At 50.2% G+C, this 19,072-nt stretch overlaps 1 protein-coding gene across 1 annotated transcript in view; it reads right to left on the minus strand.

Moving 5' to 3' along the window:
- Positions 1-1,454: 1,454 nt before the first annotated feature.
- Positions 1,455-19,072, minus strand: part of Grin2d (glutamate ionotropic receptor NMDA type subunit 2D) — a 34,073-nt gene continuing 16,455 nt past the window's right edge. The window contains 8 exon segments of the mRNA XM_027420576.2: positions 1,455-1,770; positions 1,772-1,839; positions 1,842-1,937; positions 1,940-2,077; positions 2,080-2,838; positions 2,841-2,886; positions 3,036-3,268; positions 3,405-3,592. Coding sequence (XP_027276377.1) covers positions 1,606-1,770; positions 1,772-1,839; positions 1,842-1,937; positions 1,940-2,077; positions 2,080-2,838; positions 2,841-2,886; positions 3,036-3,268; positions 3,405-3,592 — 1,693 coding nt within the window. The 3' untranslated portion in view covers positions 1,455-1,605.

Consider the following 19,072-nt stretch of genomic DNA (forward strand, 5'->3'; position numbering starts at 1 on the left):
AGCAGGCACTTAATCAGAAGGTCTCTCTCGAGGCCACTGTTGCAACTGTCAGTTCTCTTTATCCACCCATGTGTACCCGAGTTTTGGTTAATTGGAGTAATGATGTTGGAGGGCGTCGGTGGCGCACGCCTTTAATCCCAGAACTCGGAAGGCAGAGGCAGGCGGATCTCTGTGAGTTCGAAGCCAGCCTGGTCTCCAGAGCGAGTGCCAGGATAGGCTCCAAAGCTACACAGAGAAACCCTGTCTCGAAAAACCAAAAAAAAAAAAAAAAAAAAAAAAAAAAGAAAAAAAAGAAAAAAGAAATGTTGGAAATAGATTCTCTCTGGGGAGATTAATGGTATTCAAGACGTGGGTTGGCCATTCTCTTCATTTACATAAGATAACAAACCATTCTTGCCAGTGTCCTTAGGAACAGGACATTAGACTTGGTCCTAATTTTTACATCCCTCATCTTTACCACTACTCTTGGGGTGTGTCTCTTCCCTGCCCCCTCAGGTCTCTTGCCACTTCCTGGGCCTTGACTGTGTTTTCCCCGTCTCCTGTGTTCTAGAAACTGGGGATTGAACTCAGGGTCTTATGAATGCTAGGAGAACACTCTGCCACTGTTACACCAGCAGCCCAGTTTCTGTCGTCTGACTGTCTTCCCCACGGACTTTTCTCGGGTTCTATTTTCTCCAGAAAAGTTGAAGGGGCCTAAGAGACAGACACAGAGCTCAGGCTTGGACTGAGGAGGCGTAAAAACATGGTTTTATTCCAAACACTGCGGTGTAGTAGTGGGAGTGGGAAGGCAGGGTCAAGTGTGGGCTCCCAGACCCGCCTCTCAACCAAGCCTCAGACCCTGCTGAGATCTGGAAAGGAGGCCGGGGTGGAGTGTCTGCTGGATCATCACTGAAGGGTCACAAATAAGGGCTGGATTTGAAGATGTGGTTGGTGGCATCTGGGTTGGTAGGTTAAGTGGGAGAGGCAAGTGACAGTAGGACTTTCGTGGAGTATAGGTCAGAGCCAACAAGATCTTAAAGGAGGGTCATCGAGGTCTGATGTGAAGGGTCACAGTCTGGTCGGGGCACAGTCTGGGGTCAGATGATCATTTTAGGTGTTGGAAGTCACAGTCTGGGGTCAGGGGTTTCTGTGTGGCGGGGCCAAGGTCTGGAGTCACAGTTTGGCATACTCGTCTCACAGTTTTGAGTCCTGATGAATGAAAGGTTAAAAACAGGCTCCCCGGGAGGTGTGTGTGTGGGGGGGGGGGGCAGGGAGCTGCACAGTGATATGAGGGCCATGGCCCCGAGAGTGGGGGCGAGGCGCGGCGTGACCCCTCCCCATCTCCCGCCAAATCAGGTGACGTTAAAAAGCCCTTTTCGGGTTTAAAAAAAAGTCGGTGGGCTCCAAGAGCCCCGCCCCCTTGCTCTCAGGATGGGTGAGATTTGGGCGACCAAGTCCCCTCTGGCTCATGGTTCCCCCTGGTCGAAGGACGCTGCTCCAGGCGGGGTCCGGCCAAGTTCGTTTCCGTCCTTCCCAACCCATGTGGGTCCTGTCCGCTATAGCGCGCCCCCTTGGGCCGTGGCCTGCGCTGACCGAGGGGGCGGCGGGGGGCCCCCGGGAGCCGCGTCATACCTCGGACTCCAGGCTGGAGAAGTGCGCAGAGCCCCTGCGTGTGCCCAGGTCCCCGCCCCGGTGTCTCCGGTGCGGTGCGGGAGGCAGCTGCGGCCCCCAGTGTGCAGCGTGCGGGCAGCGGCGCGCATGGCGGGAGGGCCCGGTGAGCCTGCGTGTGGGGGGCCGCCCGCGGGCAGGTCCTCGTCGTTGGGTGCGGGCGGCGGGATGTCCAGCCGCCGGCCGCGCGCGGTGTCGGTGGTGGTCGCGGCGGCGGGCGCGCGGTGCGAGGCCGCGGCGGTGAGGGTGCGGGCGCGGACACCCACAGCGTGCCCGGCGCCTGGGGGGTGCCCGGCGGCCCAGGGTGGCGGCGGAGGCGCCCACCAGCCGCCGTCTAGGCCGTCGTGCGAACAGCTTAGGTGGCGCGGCGGCGGCAGCAGCTCCAGGCTGGCGCAGTGGCGGCAGTGCCACGCGGGGCCGCCGCGCGGGGCAGGTAGTCCCAGCTGCCGGCGCGCCAGCCCCCGAGCTTGTCGACCGACCAGTAGCGGCCGGGCGGCGGCCCGAGACGTTCGGCATACGGGTAGGGGAAGTCGGCGAACCACCAGGGTTCCAGGCCGCCAAGCGACGCTCCGCCCAGGCTCTCCGAGTCCTCGGAGTCGGAAGGCGACGGCTCGAGGTCCAGGTAGGCGCACGGGGGTGGCGCGGCGCGGCGCGGAGGTGGTGCGGTCGGGGCCCCCGCGCTCGGGCCCCCCGCGCCCCCACCCAGCAGCGGCTGGCTCTCGGGGTCGGAACGCGGCCAGCGCGTGGGCGCAGGCGGGCTCTCGTCCTCGAAAGCCAGGCGGCACAGTGGCGGCCCGACGGCGGCAGCTGCAGCGGCGGGCGGCGCGGGCGGGGATGGGAAGCCGGGGAAAGCTCCGGCCGGGGGCTCGGCCGGCTCCTGGTCGCGCACGATGGCGAAGTAGGAGGGTGGTGGCTTCTGCGGGGGCTGTGTGGCGGATGGGGACAGCGGGCGTCCGGCTGCGCCTCTGGGTGCCGCGCGCGCCTCGCCGAGGCCCAGCCCCTGCGGCTCGATGGGACCGTAGTATCGGTGGAAGCCGTCGGCCAGCGCTGCGCCCCCCGGAGGCACGGTGCCCTTGGCCCGGCGCCAGCGGTCGGCGGCGGCACGCTCTCGGGGGACAAAGGGTGCCGGGCCAGGGGGCGGGCGCGCGGTGGGGTATGCGGGGCTGGGCAGCGGCTGCGGCGGGGGCGGGGCTTGGCAGGCGGTGGAGTAGCCTCGGCGCTGCAGCAGCTGTACATGCCCTGGTGAAGGGTGGGGATGGATCAGCCGGAGGCCTGTACCCACTACCTCTTTTTCAGCACTGGACCTTGCCCATTTTGTCCTCCCCCTCCCCCCGCGTCTCCCTCCCATTCTGCTGGTGCTTCCCCTATCTTCACACTCCCTTTCCTACCCTGGAGAAGGCCAGCAGGAAATCCATGCGGTGGGTGGGCCCCAGGCAATGCCGCAGGCGCCAGTACACCAGATGTTCCCAGGCGAAGACCAGTAAGGAGAGGCCCATGGCCACGAGGAGCATGTAGAAGACACCTGCCATGTTGTCAATATCCAGCTTGCTGCTCATCACCTCGATTTTGTCATTGTGGCAGATCCCGGAAAGCCACAGCCGCTCCAGCATTTCAATCTCATCTGGGGATGGGGTCAGAGTCACTTACTATGAACACACCCTCCTCTGATAGAGCCCTGGCCCCAGCCCATCCTCCCCAGGATGGAGGGCCAGCCCTCCCGTCTCCAGGGTAGGACTTCCTGCCCAGAGTAGCCGCACCGTCCCCCAGGAACTGCAGCAGAGCCAGGTCGATGGGCCGCTTCCAGCGGGAGCCCTTGTGCAGGGCGATGCCATAACCAGTAGTGGCAAAGACCTTGCCAGAGCCGATGGTGACCAGCTTGCAGCCCTCATCCTTGCGGGCCATGTAGTTGAGCACTGCTGCGTCATAGATGAAGGCGTCCAGTTTCCTGAGGACAGGGACATGAAAGACAGAGTCAGTCTCTTTTAGATGACCTCATGGCACTACAAGAACCCCTTTCACCTCTAACCTGCAAACTCTCAGGAGCTCTTGAACAGGTACCTCTCTCTCCTACTGCCTCTTTTCAACACTGGTAAAGGATAGGCGGGGCTGCCAGGCAGAGAGAATAAACAGGAGGAGAAATCTGGGCTTGAGAGGAGAAGGAAAGGGACACACCTGGGGCCAGAAGCCAGGCAGACGCCAGCCAGACATAGAGAAGCAGTGAAAGTAAGTTATAAAGAAGTAAGAAAGGGAATAAGCCCCGAGGCAAAAGGTAGACAAAGAAAAACAGGTTAATTTAAAACAGCCAGAAGCCGGGTGGCGGTGGCGGCGGCGGCGGCGCAGCGCGGCGGCGGCGGCGCCGGCGGCGCACGCCTTTAATCCCAGCAGAGGCAGAGGTAGGTGGATCTCTGTGAGTTTGAGACCAGCCTGGTCTACAACAGCTAGCTCCAGGTCAGCCTCCAAAGCCACAGAGAAACCCTGTCTGGAGAAAAAAACAAAACAAAACAAAACAAAAAAACACCAAAAAACAAAAACCAAAACAAAACAGCCAGAAGCATGCCTAAGCTAGGCCGAGCATTCATAACTAATAAGTCTCTGTGTCATGATTTGGGAGCTGGTTGGTAGCTCAAAAGAAAAAGACACATAGTCCTCATGAGTAGGCCAGTTGAGAAGCACTGCACTGAACTTCTAACCCATCTCTTCAGCCCTTACAATTATTTTACATTTATTTCGGGGGTACATGTGTGCCATGGTGCATTTGTGGTCGGAGGACAACTTGCAGGTCAGTTCTGTCCTTCCATCCTGTGGACTCTGGAGATTGACCTCAGGCATCAGGCTTGGGAGACAGTGTCTTTATCTGGTGAGCTATCCCACCAACCTTACTGTTTGAATTTTTATTTTTTCATTTATATGTGTGGGAGGGCATGCCATGTGCACAGAGGTTGGAGACCAAGTTACAGGAGTTGGTTCTTCCTTTCTGTCACCCGAGTTCCAGGGATTGAACTTGGGTCTAGAGTCTTGGCCCTATGTCACTTTTGTTTTTTAATGCATGCCAGCATAGGTAAGTGCATGTGTGTGGAGGCTGAAGGACACCTTGGGTGTCATCCTCAGGACCACAGTCACCTTCTTTGAGACATGATGTCTATTGAGACAGGGTCTTACTATATACCAGCTGGTCTGGAACTTGATAGTGGACTAGGCTGGCGTGAAACTCAGAGATCCACCTGCCTCTGCCTCCTTAGTGCTGGCATTAAAGGTATGTGCCTCCATGCCCAGCAAGACATACATTTTATTGGCCTAGAGCTTACCAAGTGGGCTATACTGGCTGGCCAGAAAGTCCCAGAGATGTATCTGTCTTGGATTCCCTAGCACCAGTTTTTCCAGTCTGCATTTTATGGTTCTGAGGATTGTTGATTGAGCTGCCACCTCAACCCCAAAATTACTTTCTATGGAGGCAGGGGTCTTGCAGAATTCTGAGACTGGCACTAAGCTTCATATCCTCCTGCCTGAAGCTTCTTGAGTACCTGGGATGACAGGTCAACATCATCAGGCCTGCCCTCTGTGTTTATTCTTTAAGTGGTATAGATACTGGGGTTAAAATTTGGTCACACTTATTATAGACTCCAGATAACTTCTGAGAGGGAGGGGCCTCACCTTTTCTAGCATTGTCCAAAAATATTCTGCCATGACAAAATGGACCCTGTGCATGGACATGGTAGCCAGTGTCCATATAGAGCTTGAAATGTGGCCAGTATGAGGAAATGGAATTTTAAATACTATTTCCTTGATTTTTGTAAAGATTTATTTACTTATTAATGTACACAGTATTCTGCCTGCATGTATTCCTGAAGGCCAGAAGGGGGCACCAGATCTCATTACAGACAGTTGTGTGCCACCATGTGGTTGTTGGGACCATTGGAAGTGCTCTTAACCTCTGAGCCATCTCTCTGGCTCTATGTCCTTGATTTTTTTAAATTGAAATACCACTGGATAGAACAGATCTGTGGGAAGGCAAGATAAAGACATGACTAGAGGCGTCTCACAGAGAGGAAGAATCCTTCAGGAAGGAATACTTAACCTTTATGTGCATGCGTAAGTGTGTGTGTGTGTGTGTGTGTGTGTGTGTGTGTGTGTGTGTGTGTATGTGAGTACCTCTCCACTCGGCCCTGATAGCCACTGACCTATGTCACAGTCCCTAGCCCGTCAATTGATACAATCCTATATTAAGCTTCTGAGAATCTCATGCATAAATGCCTTGTGTGTGGACAGAGACGAGCCTGTCCATGCATTCACCTCTGCTGGGGAGGCCCACCAAGTAGATTCCTGGAATTGAGGTGAGACAGCCAAAGCAAAGAAGAACTTGGTATGGTGAGGTAGAGGTTAGGAGGCCCCAAGAATTACCTTTCATTTTGGGGAGTTCATTGAGGGTTACACTATGAAAAGTGGTCTTAGTTTTTTCTCAATCCCTAAATGGCAGAGGGATCCCAGCTGACATCTAGGAGCGTGTGTACATAGGCAAGCCTGCAGGCACTTCTGCCTTGTGGGCAAACTGTAATTTCTCTAGATTTCTCTTTGTTTAGGAAAATGCCCATGAGGGCAGAAAGTGAATTGCTCTCCACATTTAAGTGGAGATAATTCCATGCTTCCTGACTTGGGCTGAGAGGAGAGATAGAAGGCTGGGAACAGCATCTGCCTCCCGAGTGCTGGGATTAAAGGCGTGCGCCACCAACGCCCAGCACCAGAACTCAGTTTTTAAAGATTTTTTTTCTATGGTGTATGAGTGTTTTGCCTGCATGTTTATGTAGCACATGCATGCAGTGCCAGAAGAGGGCATTAGGTCCCCTAGAGCTGGAGTTACAGATGATGGAGAAGCATCAGGTGGGTGCTGGGAACTGAACCTGGGCCCTCTGGAAGAGCAATGAGTGCTCTTAATTGCGGAGGCATTTCTGTAGCATTCCATTTATTTATTTGCTCAGCTGTTCTGTGACCTAAGCATACTTCCCCTGTCCCCTAAATCTCTATTTAAATTCAACCTTGGGCTGGAGATGTAGCCCAGTAGGTAGATAGCCTGCCAAGAATTCCCCTGTGAGGATCTGGGATCATGACTCAGTGGCAGAGCCCTTGTGTCAAGTGGGGGTGGGCTTTGAGGTCCAGTGTCATCTGTCTGTCCGTCTCCTCCCCTGCCTGATGCCTGTGGATCAGGACATAAACTCCCAGCTATCGCTGTTGCCATGATGATAATGGACTAACCTCTAAAGCTGTAAGCCAGCTCCCAGTTAAATGCTTGCTTTTATATTGTTGCCTTGATCATGGTGTGTCTTCACAGCAATGGAACCTTGACTAACACATCTAGCAATGTTCAAAGCCAATCCACAGCATTGCAAAAAACAAATTCATGTTTTAGCCAGATGCCTTACTTCTGTTATCACTTGAAAAGGTGGGGCAGGAGGATTGCTGTGAGTGTGGGGCAATCCTAAACTATATAAGGATACCTTTGTGTAACAATTTTTTCCAAGATAAAAACATTCAATTCTGCTGAAAGCTCTTTCAGCAGAAGATGAATAACTTAATAGCTTCAGGAAGTCTCTGAAACTGACAAGATTCACTAGGCCCCTCCCTACCAGAGCAGTTGATAAAGCTGAGAGTCCCTCTCAGAAAAGCCAAGCTGCAAAGAAAAGTCTGAGACCAGACCAGCTGCCTGGAACAAGTAGAAACCAGCTGAGCTACCTGGGAGAGGTTAGGCCAACTGAGGCACCTGGAAAGGACACTCTCCAACCTGTTGCTCTGTCTACAGCTGTGCACTGTGCTCCAGGTTCCCAGCTTTGTGAACTGTCTGTCACCTGTGCTGGGGTGGGCCTTGGTGATGCAGCTGTCTTAGAGTCATTTCTGCTCCTGTAAGTAACCCCTCACCCATACTCCTGTAAGTAACCCTTACAAGACTCATTAGTTCACTGTGTTGGGCTTTGGAGGGATCTGTACTTTGGTTTGTCGTGGGCTCCCTGTCTGGGATGAGTAGAGGAATGTGAATGAGTAGATGTGTCTCCCCAGGAAAAGTTTTGTCAGACAACATAATTGGTACCTACAGTAGAACCAAAGATGAGATGGGGAGGATCCGGTCCTGGCTATGGGTAGCAGGCATGCAACTGAGGCTGAGCCACCTGAGGGGGCACATCGCCAGAGGAAATTCCAGCACGGTCGTCCTCTCCTGTGTGTGTGTGTGTCAGTGTGCCTTTGTGCTATGACAGCGGTTGCGTGGTTCTTTCAGGTAGTGAGACATGTCGCTGAGGCTGAGCCATCAGGACCAGGAGTATCTGTAGGAGGAATCCATGTTGGAATCTTCATCCGTGTGATGTGGGGTGGTGTGCCTGCTTGATGAGTGGGGTGCACATGTGCATACCAGGATGCCCTGAAAACAGTTAAAGGGTTAGAGGGAATTGTGAAGAGTTTGAGATTGGTCAAGACCTTTGGCAGGCAGCAGCAGAGCTGGCCTGACCTCTGCTGTGTAGTTAGCAATGCACCTGGGCCGAGATTGTGTGGGGACAATTGTGACAAGAGGGGGACTGCAGCAGCATCCTCCATGTTAGCATCTGATCTGGCACGTGAATTAGATAAACCAGAGGATGAGGTGTGCATGCTGGCTGGTTTGCCGCTTCTTAGGGTCGGAAGGGAAAGGGGACAAGTTAGATCTGTGTCACAAGCCCTTCTTGGGACCCAAGAGCTTTTGACCCGAGGGAAGATTCAGAGAGTGAGGAAGAAGGGAACATGATAAAATCAATAGAAGATACCCTGAGGGGCTGACCCTTAATAGGAAAAGGAAAAATCTGTGTCCAACATAACGACAGAGCCTAACCTGTAGTGCAGTACAAGAAACTAGGGTGATCAGAAAATTCTCACAACTTGAACTTCTGGAATTTAGGGAGACTTTTTTTTTTTTTTTTTTTTTTTTTTTTTGAGACAGGATTTCTCTGTATAATAGTCCTAGCTATCCTGGAACTCGCTTTGTAGACCAGGCTGGCCTAGAACTCACAGAGATCCTCCTGCTTCTGGCTCCCAAGTGCTGGGATTAAAGACGTGTGCCACCACCCCCTCCTGACTAGAGAGACTTTTAAATAAGCAATAAAAGAGCCAGTTAGAGCCTGGCCTGTGGGGCTGTGGGATATGGATTGGATGGGAGCCATCTGAAAGCTGAGCAGTGTCACTACCCACCCTTCCTGAAAGCAAAAGCTACACAGTGGGAGAAAGCATGAGGGGAACAGTCCCTGACAGACTGGCTTGTCCTTAAAGCTGCTAGGAGTGCTTAGTTAGTTAGTGTCCTCTGAAGTCCCCATAACTATCTGGGGCGGGAGGAACGCAGTGGAGGGAAAGGGGCCATTGAGATGACTAGGAATAAGGAAAGCTGTGTTTGAACCGAGGCTGGTGTGAGGTTTTAGAGACTCTGCTGAGCCCTTTGGTGGAGCGAGGTCTTTATAAAGCACGAATGGCTTTGGCAGATCTCAGTGACTTAGACCAGCATGTAGAGTGTTCATAAAGTGAGACTATGGTAAAGTGGAGAAAGAAGTGTCCGGGCCACCCAAAGACACATGTGGTACCATCCAGCTGGCATTCCTAAGGGGAAAACACATCAGGAAACCAGATTGTGTGCTATTGGGCTTCTGGGTGACTTTAAAACCAAGGAGCAGTTCACAGAAGACAGCCATGATAGAACAACAGAGGTGAAGACCAAGCCTGTCCTGGGGTGGTAATTAAACTCCCAGACTAAGAAGGATTCCCTCCAGCAAAGGATTATACTTGAGGTGGAGATGGTTTTCCAGCCAGGGCCTCCCCAACAGCCAGATATCATGAATGGGGGTCAAGGGCTACAGCCACTTTTACAGTGCCAACCCAGGGCCATTCTGATGCAGGGAGCCAGCGGGTGCAGCAGAGGAGAGCAGGACCATGTTCACCTTTGACCCTGTGTCCAGCTGAGCGGATTAAGTCAGGCTCATTGAGTTTATCAGGTGTGGAGAATGTAGGGAGACCACATTGAAAGCTCCAGGATATGGAGATGAAATGGTTCAGAGAGTGACCGGGGATTACAGGGAGCTAATTAAGTTACCACCTCTCCTAACTATGCTTTGTACCCAACCTTGGAAGCAATTGATCCAAATGGATGGAATCTTTCCACCTGTGTTAGACCTGCTATGTCGACTTTAGTGTCTGCCTAGGTGTGAACCTCTGGGTTTACCTGCCACTTCCAAGAACAGACGGCAACAGATTTTCAGAGTGCTTCACAAAGGTTGTCTTTGTAACCTCACTATTGTTATGGGATGGTGGTTCAAGATGTCCCTTGTCCTGCCCATCCTCTGGAAAAGGTCTTATTATAGAGACATGGGACTAGTGGTTTGCAGATTTGGAAAGCCACTGGAGAGACAACCTGGTACCATGGCACGTCTACCTCCCTTACAACCCTACTAAGGCTAGATTAAATAAGTGGGGGGAAAGGTTGGTAAAACAATAGCTACACAGTTTAAATCCAAAAGATAACCTACATGGGTGGGACAGAACATTGCTGGAGGCCATTAGGTTATTGAATGAAAACCCTAGTGCCAGGGGTGGGCTTCACTTCCCTGTAAATTGCTGGCCAGGAAAGCCCCTGAAACCCCACAGACCATAAAGGCTATGGCTACTGCTGTTGGTTATATACCCCAACTAGATGGTAAGACCATATTTCTGAAGACGCTGCACATACGCAAGCTGTGACTACAGAACATGGAGAAGTTAAGCCGGGACTGAATAGGAAACTCCCAGCCTGCTGGCTGGCTTCTGTATTGCCAGAGGGGACCATGTAGGCTGCTGGTAAACTGTCACCAACATTCCCATTTGGCTATGGACCCTTAGTTCTGAAATACCAGCATGCTAGGCAGGAGGTGCCTGCTTGTGCAATAGTGGCTTGGCTATCATGGGTAAAACCAACAGCCTTCCAATTGGATTTAAGGCAGGCTCTACAAGAGGGAGTTCAGGTCTTGTACTATAAACCAGGAGGTTATAGGTCCCAATGGAGAGACAACTTCTTTGGTTTTACTAAATGAATGTGTTGTGGCTGTCAAACTGCCTTCTAAATGTGCGCTTACACCCATAGATCATTGTTGTTGTCAAGCGAAACTCATAACCATTGGTGACTATGGCACAGTGGCCCAATTCTTAGCCACAAGTGGACATCTATAGTCATCTCCCTCTAAGATTCAGGAATCATTGTGGAAGAGGGAGCAAAAAAAATATAAGAGCCAGGGGGAAGGAGAGGAATGTTGTATAACTAATTTCTTCAAAATTGAAACATTCTATCATGCAGGGAAACTCCTTAGCAGGAAAGTAAACAACTCAAAATAGCTTCAGGAAGTCCCTGAAACTGAGCAGCTTCGATAGGCCCCTCCCTGCCAGAGTTAACAGTAAAAGCTGAGAAGACTCTCAGAAGAGAAAAGCTGTAACGACGACCCCGAGAGCAGACCAGCTACCCGGAAGAAGCAGAAGCCAGCTGAGGTGCCTGGGAGAGGTTAGGCCAACTGAGGCACCTGGAAAGGACACACTCCAATCTGTTGCTCTGTCTACAGCTGTGCACTGTGCTCCAGGTCCCCAGCTTTGTGAACTGTCACCTGTGCTGGGGCAGGCCTTGGTGATACAGCTGTCTTAGAGTCATATCCCATAAGTAAAACTCATTGATTCACCAAGTTGGACTTTGATCTGTGTGTCATGAGCTCCCTATCTTGGGTGAGTAGACAAATGTTGTGTCTCCCAAGGAAGAGTCTTGTCACACTACAACACTGACTAAAACAGAATAAACAAACCCCCGGCCATTTCTTCTATCATTTGCTTGAGTGTATATTGAAAATTAACAGTTCTGCCTTCAACCTTGCTTACCTAAGCGTGTAATCCCGCCCTGCAGACAGAAGTTCCATGTTTTAACTAGCACCCGTCTCCCCAACTTGATCTTGTCCTGTTTTCTCCTGTTCCCAGCTGGCTGTAGCTTAGCAGTCCTGTGCCATGGGACATCTCTGCACCCCTGTACCCTTGGCTCCCATACCCACCCGTCACTCTCTTCCAGCCACACTGGCCCTCATACCCAGACCTTTGTACTAGCTGCCCCTCTGGAAAGTCTCCCCAAACAGCATCCCACCTCAATTCCTCACTTTCTTCTAGTGTTTGTTCAGAGCCTCATACTTAACACAGAAGGCCTCATCACAGGTCTCCCAAACTTTTTATTTTACAAGCACGAGTCCCCTGCAATACAGCATAAAATGTTACTCAGCTTGTAGTCTGTTTCCCTGCACTGGATTTTAAGTTTCATGAAAGACTTTCCTGGTTATGTTTTTGTTTGTTTTGTTAACTTGACACAAGCTAGAGGTATCTGAGAACCACAACTAAGAAAATACTTCCATAAAATTGGCCTATAGGCATCAGGTGTTTGGTGATGCACACCTTTAATCCAAGCACTTGGGAGGCAGAGGAAGGCTGATCTCTGAGTTCCAGGCCAGCTGGGGCTACAAAGTGAGGCCCTGTCTCAACAAATGACAGTGTCTTCTCTTGGTCACTGTGGTGACCAACAGCCATGAGTGGCAATTTGTACCTGCATCTTGAAAATTAAACATCTGCCTCTTGAGTTAGAGCAACCATATTTCAAGGGCTCTCTGTCTTGCTGGACTCCGAGTCTAATAGTTTCCATCCACTGTAGGAATATGCTGCTGTACTACATATGGCTGTCTGCTGGAGAGAGGGAAGAGAATCAGTGAACTATCACTAATATCATAGGAAGAAGAAGATAAGATATTGCAACCTGAGTCATGAGCAGGGTTCTATAAAAGACCATACTGTGGAATTAATAAATCACTAAAAATTCTGAGACCAGAAGTGCCAGGTGTGGTAGAACATGTCTACCATCCAGCATTGAGAAGGTATAGACAGAAAGATCACTGAGAGTTCCAGGCTGGCCTGGCCTACAACATAGAGACCCCTCCTCAAAAAACAAACTTCTGCAAGAAGAAAACATTCAGGGAGATGGCTCAGAAGTTAAGACTATTCTTCCAGAGGCCCTGGGTTCAATTCCCAGCAACCACATGGTGGCTCCCAACTGTCTGTAATGAGATCTGATTCCCTCTTCTGGCTTGCAGGGACACATGCAGACAGAACACTGTATACATAATAAATAAATAAATAAATAAATAAATAAATAAATCTTCAAAAAATTTCAGATTGTTAACAGAGAATTAATTGGAAGTTTGTATTAGTTAAGCACAAGAATGCTCAGCCATTAAATAACTGAGACAAAAATGACAATTGGTAACTCCAGGAAAAACAAAGAACCATAGAGAGGAAGTAATCACACTTCACTATTTGCAGCAGCTGTGAGGGCATTTCCATAGCGCTAACAGAAACACGGGATTCAGTTAGAATCAGAGTGAAAGGCTGGGCTGATTTAAATGTTAGAATGAATATTCCATTGTGTAAAGTGGATGTAAAATGTTGAAATTAAAAATCAAGCGTTAGCTTTACAAACATGGAATTTAGAGATAAGGAGATTAAATAGCAAAATGATACAGCAAATGAGATGAACATGGCTTTTTTTTTTCAGGTGAGAGAAATAGAGGGTAGGCAGATGTTTTTCATTACGAAAGCAAAGTCTTGGGTTTGGCCTGGTGACAAAGGCCTGTAATCCAGCATTACAGAGGAGAAATCAGAAGAAGCAGAGTTCAACGCCAACCAGCTACATGTTAAGTCGGGGACAGCCTGGGACTCTATCTAAAAATGAAAAAAATCATCCTGTATTTCATCCTCTAAACTCTGGATGGGTAATGCTAATAGAAATAGAACTGAAAAATTTAAAAGTACAAAACAGCTTCCTGGGACAAAACAGTTGAGCAAAGGCAGGAGATAACAGTAAGAAACACAGATGTCCTTTGAGAGTCCGTGAAACTTGTAGGGGTGAGAGAAGGTGATTCTGAGAGAGGCAATACGGTGGGGAGGCCGGGGTCCTGTCAGCCCTCGGGGCTCAGGCCCACCCTGGCAGCAGTGGGAATCCCGCTGTGCCTCTGAGTCTAATGATAGACACCTGACATGGTTGTGGGCCCAGTTAAAGTCAGTCCCCTCCCGAAATTCATAGTCCAGAGTCTGAGCCTCTAGCACCCAAGGATGTGGCTATCTATAGAAAGGTCCTCACAGAGGTGCCAAAGGTCAGGTGAGGGCACAGGGCAGCCAAGTCCAACATGGCTGGCATCTTACAACACAGGGAAGTTTATGATTCAGAGGCACAGATCGGGAAGAGGAGCCGAGTGGCACAGAGCAGGGGTCACCCCACCTTTGAGTGAGGAGCTGAGAGGCTTGGCCTTCCAGCCTCCAGAGGACACAGAAGCTTGAAGCCTTGCAAACTCTCCAGCACAGAGGAGCTACAGCGAAACCAGAAGATGTGGCGGCACACATGACCTACACCCGCTGGGGAGGGTCAGTGTAAGGTCAGCCTCAGCTATGGGGCGAGTTCAAGGCCATCATGGCCTACCTGAGATTCGTCTTAGGGGGAACAACAGAGCCTGATGCATACCAAGCACTCTAACTTAGAGGATGACAGGAATGGAGCCACACTGTGGCAGGATGAGGGAGTTGTCCTGTCCTGCCCTGATGCCAGTGTCTGTTAGCACCTGCAGTTTGGTGGTACTGTGAGCACCTCCCTTTGAGTTGGCTGTGTCCTCAAAACCCCCACCTGAGACTGTCCACAGACACACACATGTGATGGCTACTGAAAACAGACAGATGTCACCCGCCGAGGAGGCACTGTGTATGGTTACGTGACACTGGCTCGGGCATATCAGCAAGTACCCAATGAACTGTCACCAGTGTCTAGCAATTCCCTGTGATGTTCCTTGGGGATCAGAAGGGCAGGGAAGTTTTCTGGGGAGCCCAAGGTTCTCCACATCACAATCTGGGTGTGCCCCCAGGATAGAGATGCACAGCTGTGCAGCCACCCTCACTAGATGTACATCTCACTGCTGTTTTATTTTTTATCATTTTGGGTTATTTTGTTTGTTTTTTGGTTTTCCGAGACAGGGTTTCTCTGTGGCTTTGGAGCCTGTGCTGGAACTCGCTCTTGTAGACCAGGCTGGTGTCAAACTTACAGAAATCCACCTGCCTCTGCCTTCCGAGTGCTGGGACTAAAGGCGTATGCCACCAATGCCTTGCTCATTTTTTTTTTTTTTTTTTTTTGAGACAGGGTTTCACTATGTAGCCCCAGTTGGCTTTGAATATGCAGTAATCCTGCCTCAGCCTCCTGAATTCAGTAATCACAGGAGTATACCACAGCACCCAGCACAGAACCTAACTCTTTTATTTATTTAAGATTTATTTATTTATTATATGTACAGTGTTCTGATTGCATGTATGCCTGCAGGCCATAGAGGGCACCAGATCTCATTACAGATGGTTATGAGCCACAATGTAGTTTCTGGGAATTGAACTCAGGACCTCTGGAAGAGCAGCCAGTGCTCTTAACCTCTGAGCCATCTCTCCAGCCCTATTTGTTTGTTTGTTTGTTTATTGAGACAGGGTCTTATTATGCAGTTCTGGCTGTCCTGGAACTGGCTCTGTATACCATGCTGGCCTAGAACTCAGAGAGATTTACCTATCTAAAAGACATGGGATAAGGATTCAAACTATTTTTACTCAATAAAGACTAGGAATGTGGCTGACAGTTTTGCATGTTAAAAAAAAAAATACAGGTGTCCTTGGTTCTTGGAAGTCAGGGGAGGCAGACCTTAGATTTAGTGTTTCCTGGGTGGTCCCATTCTGCTCATGTCATTCAAATCTCCTTCACTCCTTTCTTCTCTTCTTCCCTAGTACCCTGAGTGATTACAGACTGATGACACCATACCCAGATGGATGTTCACTCTTTGACTCTTGAGCACTGAGTCAGGCCAACAGAATGCTGTCCTGTCTGTGCCACGTCACCTGCAGAAGGCAGCTGGCACCGTGAGGTTGTGGTGGAGAGGAGGGCTGCTCTGTCCAAGAGGACCATGGAATTCCTGGGGCCTCCCTAGAGGGAGGGGCTGAGGAGAGGTGTCAGCTGACTGTCTGGGAGGCTGGCTAAGGAAGTAGATTCAAGGGTGTGTGGCCCGAACCCTCTGATGTGTTCTGTTCATGAGGGTCACTAGGCAGGTTCCTGTGTGCTGATGCAGCCCTGGCAAGCTATGTGCTGGCATCATACCTGCCTACTACTGTGCACGGGGCAGCTTTGAGCTCAGATGCACTGGGAACTGAAAAGCACATTGGGTTTCAAAGACCAAATGTTGGAGAAACGTAGGCATAAGATCTCATCTACTTGACCTGGTGTTAAAGGCCTTTTATCCCAGTATGTGGGAAGCCAGGGCAGAAGGCTAGGCGTTCAAGACCAGTCTGGGATACACACAGAGACCCTGTCCAGAAAACAATAATATGCAGCCCGAATCATGTTTATACTGATGTATCCAAGTCACATTTTGGACTTGTTCGGTTCCATAGAACATATTTGAAAACAAAATGTCTTTACTTGCTTCTTTTTGTCTCCCAGGGTGGCTGTAGGGTATGTATGGCTGCATTCCCACTGGACAGTGCGGGTGGAGTCCAGTCCCCCAGCACACACACATTCTGAGCAGAGAGACACATTCCAGACAGTTATTAAATCAACAAAGGTACCCAGGGGAGGCGGAGAAGCCTGGGCTCTGATGGGGTCCTTAGGAAGTGGATCAGAGCCACAACCTCAGTGGGCCTGGGGACTCTAGGTGACACGTGAGTGTCAGGGAGCCAGGGCAGAAGAGGGGGATGAAGGGGAAGACGGTCAAGAGAGTGGGAAGGAGAAGATGGCAGAAGATGAGGGAGAGGAGGGGACAAGGAAGGAGAGGGCCAAGGAGAAGGGTGAGAGGAGGAGGGAGGGGGGATGAAAAGGGAGACAAGACAAAACTAAGAGGAGGGTTCTTTTCCTTCTTCCTTCCTTCTTTATTTTTTGAGACAGAGTTTTTCTGTCCTAGAACTCACTCTGCAGACCAGGCTGGCATCTAACTCAGAGATCCACCTGCCTCTGCCTCCCGAGTGCTGGGATTAAAGGTGTGATCCACCACTGCCTGGGTTTTTTGTTTGTTTGCTTGTTTTTTTTTTTTAAGCTTATATACTTTATTTATTTATTTATTTATTTATATACTCAGAGCCTAGTGCGTGTTGGCTCTACCACTGTGTCCCAGCCACAAGGAGGAGGGGGTCACTGAAAATAAAAAGTAAAATTCCTGGCAAGATAAAAATAAAAATTTAAATGATACTAAAAAAAAAATGAAGAGGAGGAGTAAAATAACATAATGGAGAGAGTTGAGAGTTGAATGTGATGGCTACTAGCCAAGTAAGGCTGTTGTTAAACACTAGAGATTTGACAAGTTCAGTCCCAAGTGGTGGTACACTCAGGAGGTAGAGACAGTAAGTAGGATCTCTGTGAGTTCCAGACCAGCCAGAGCTACATAGTGAGACCCTGTGTTCAAATCCATAATAATGACAAAAAGAAAGAAAGAAAAGAAAATGTGTCAAGTCCAAACTGAAGTGTACTGGAGCCTAAAATATGCCTGGGACCTCCCCAAAGGTAGGTATTTTGTCAGTGTTTATATTAATTAATTACATGTGAGGGAGACAGCATTTTTTAGTTAATCTCACCTCCTCCTTTTCCTGTGGTTACCAGAACACCCTGACTTAGACAGACACTTAGCTTCCAACTCTGTTCCACAGGAAAGGATGGAGAGACTAGCACAAACCCTGACTTACAGAGGGAGAAGGCCTGCACTTCAGCCCCAGCTGTGATGGGCTAGACCATTCCATGGCAGAGGAAAGAGCAGTTTAGGAAGGAGGCCATAAGGCTGAGATCGGGAGAATAAAGAAGGCAGTGGGCCGGCTGGGGGCTGCCCAGCTTCAAGACAGAAAGGAGCAGAGGGCAGTGGGAGAAGAATTCTGACACAGCCGGTTCCCCAGACACTTGCTGACCTCCAGTCAAGGAGGGAAAACAAACCACACCAGGTGCAGCAGGATCCACGGCTCTGCCCAAACCCAGGTCACCTGGTTCAGAACCCACTGCTGTTGGTGTTCCTGAAAACTAATAGAATGCCAGGCCCTGGGGACCAGAACCACAGGGGCTCAGCACAGAGGCAAATGGCAAGGTCAAAAGACCAGGCACCTCTGACCAGATGCTAGGAGCTGAGACAGCTTCAAAGGACTGCCCCCTTCTCTCTCTCTCTCTCTCTCTCTCTCTCTCTCTCTGTCTCTCTCTGTGTGTGTGTGTGTGTGTGTGTGTGTGTGTGTGTTATATGCTTATATGGAGGTGTGTGCATATGTGTGTAGAAGCCAGAGGTCAATATTGGATGTCTTCAGTTACTGTCCACATTTTATGTGTGTGTATGGTGTTTGTGTGCCTGTGCAAGTGCACAGAGGCCAGAGGAGGACACAGTGTGATCTGCTCTGGTGCTCTCTACCTTATTACCTTGAGACAGGATCTCCCACTGACCCTGAAGCTAGGCTAGTAACTCGCCAGCCCCAGCGGCCCTCCTGTTCTGTGCCCCTACTGTGTCAGTAGTTCCTCTCTGGGATGCCCACGTCCCCATCCACTTGTCATTTACATTGGAGAAGGGGAGATGGAAAGGCTATAGAGATGTTCACTAAGTAAAGTGCTTGTTGTTCAAGCATGAGAACCTGGGTTTAAATCCTCATGACTCAAACAAAAGCTGGGAGCAGCAGCATGTGCCTGCAACTCCACATTGCAGAGCAAAGATCTCAGATGCACACTAGCCACACAGCCTGATGGAAGAGCTCCAGGTTCAGTGATGAGCCATGCTTGGAGAGGTAACAGTGGGTAAAAGCTCTTACTAAGCAAGAGTGAGGACCTTTGGTGTGCCTGTGCACTCATCTGTAACCCAGCACTGTGTGGGACACAGGACAGGATGACTGCTAGGGCTGTGCACGGAACAGGATGTGCTCTATGGAGCAGCAACAGCATTTGTGTGACCATGAGGAACTAAATCAGCATAAAGCTCTATATTGCAAGTTCAGTTGAACAGAAATGAGTAAAGAGCTTGGATCCTCAATACTGCCTCTGACCTGTCTTGCTGCCCTAGCACTGTTTGTTTTCTTTTTTTGAGACAGGGCCTCACTATATTTCTCAGAGTGGCCTTAAACCCTCAATCTTCTCGCCTCAACCCTCCCAAGTGCTAAGACGACAGGCATGAACCACCATGACTGGCTTGTCATGATTTGTCATCCCAGGAGATACAGAAACCAGTGTGTTAAAACTGGCTTTAGTGCCGGGCGTTGGTGGCACACGCCTTTAATCCCAGCACTTGGGAGGCAGATGCAGGAGGATCTCTGTGAGTTCGAGGCCAGAGTGAGTGCCAGGATAGGCTCCAAAGCT

Source organism: Cricetulus griseus, chromosome 6 (assembly GCF_003668045.3).
Source record: "Cricetulus griseus strain 17A/GY chromosome 6, alternate assembly CriGri-PICRH-1.0, whole genome shotgun sequence".
In the NCBI taxonomy this organism is placed as follows: Eukaryota; Metazoa; Chordata; class Mammalia; order Rodentia; family Cricetidae; genus Cricetulus; species Cricetulus griseus.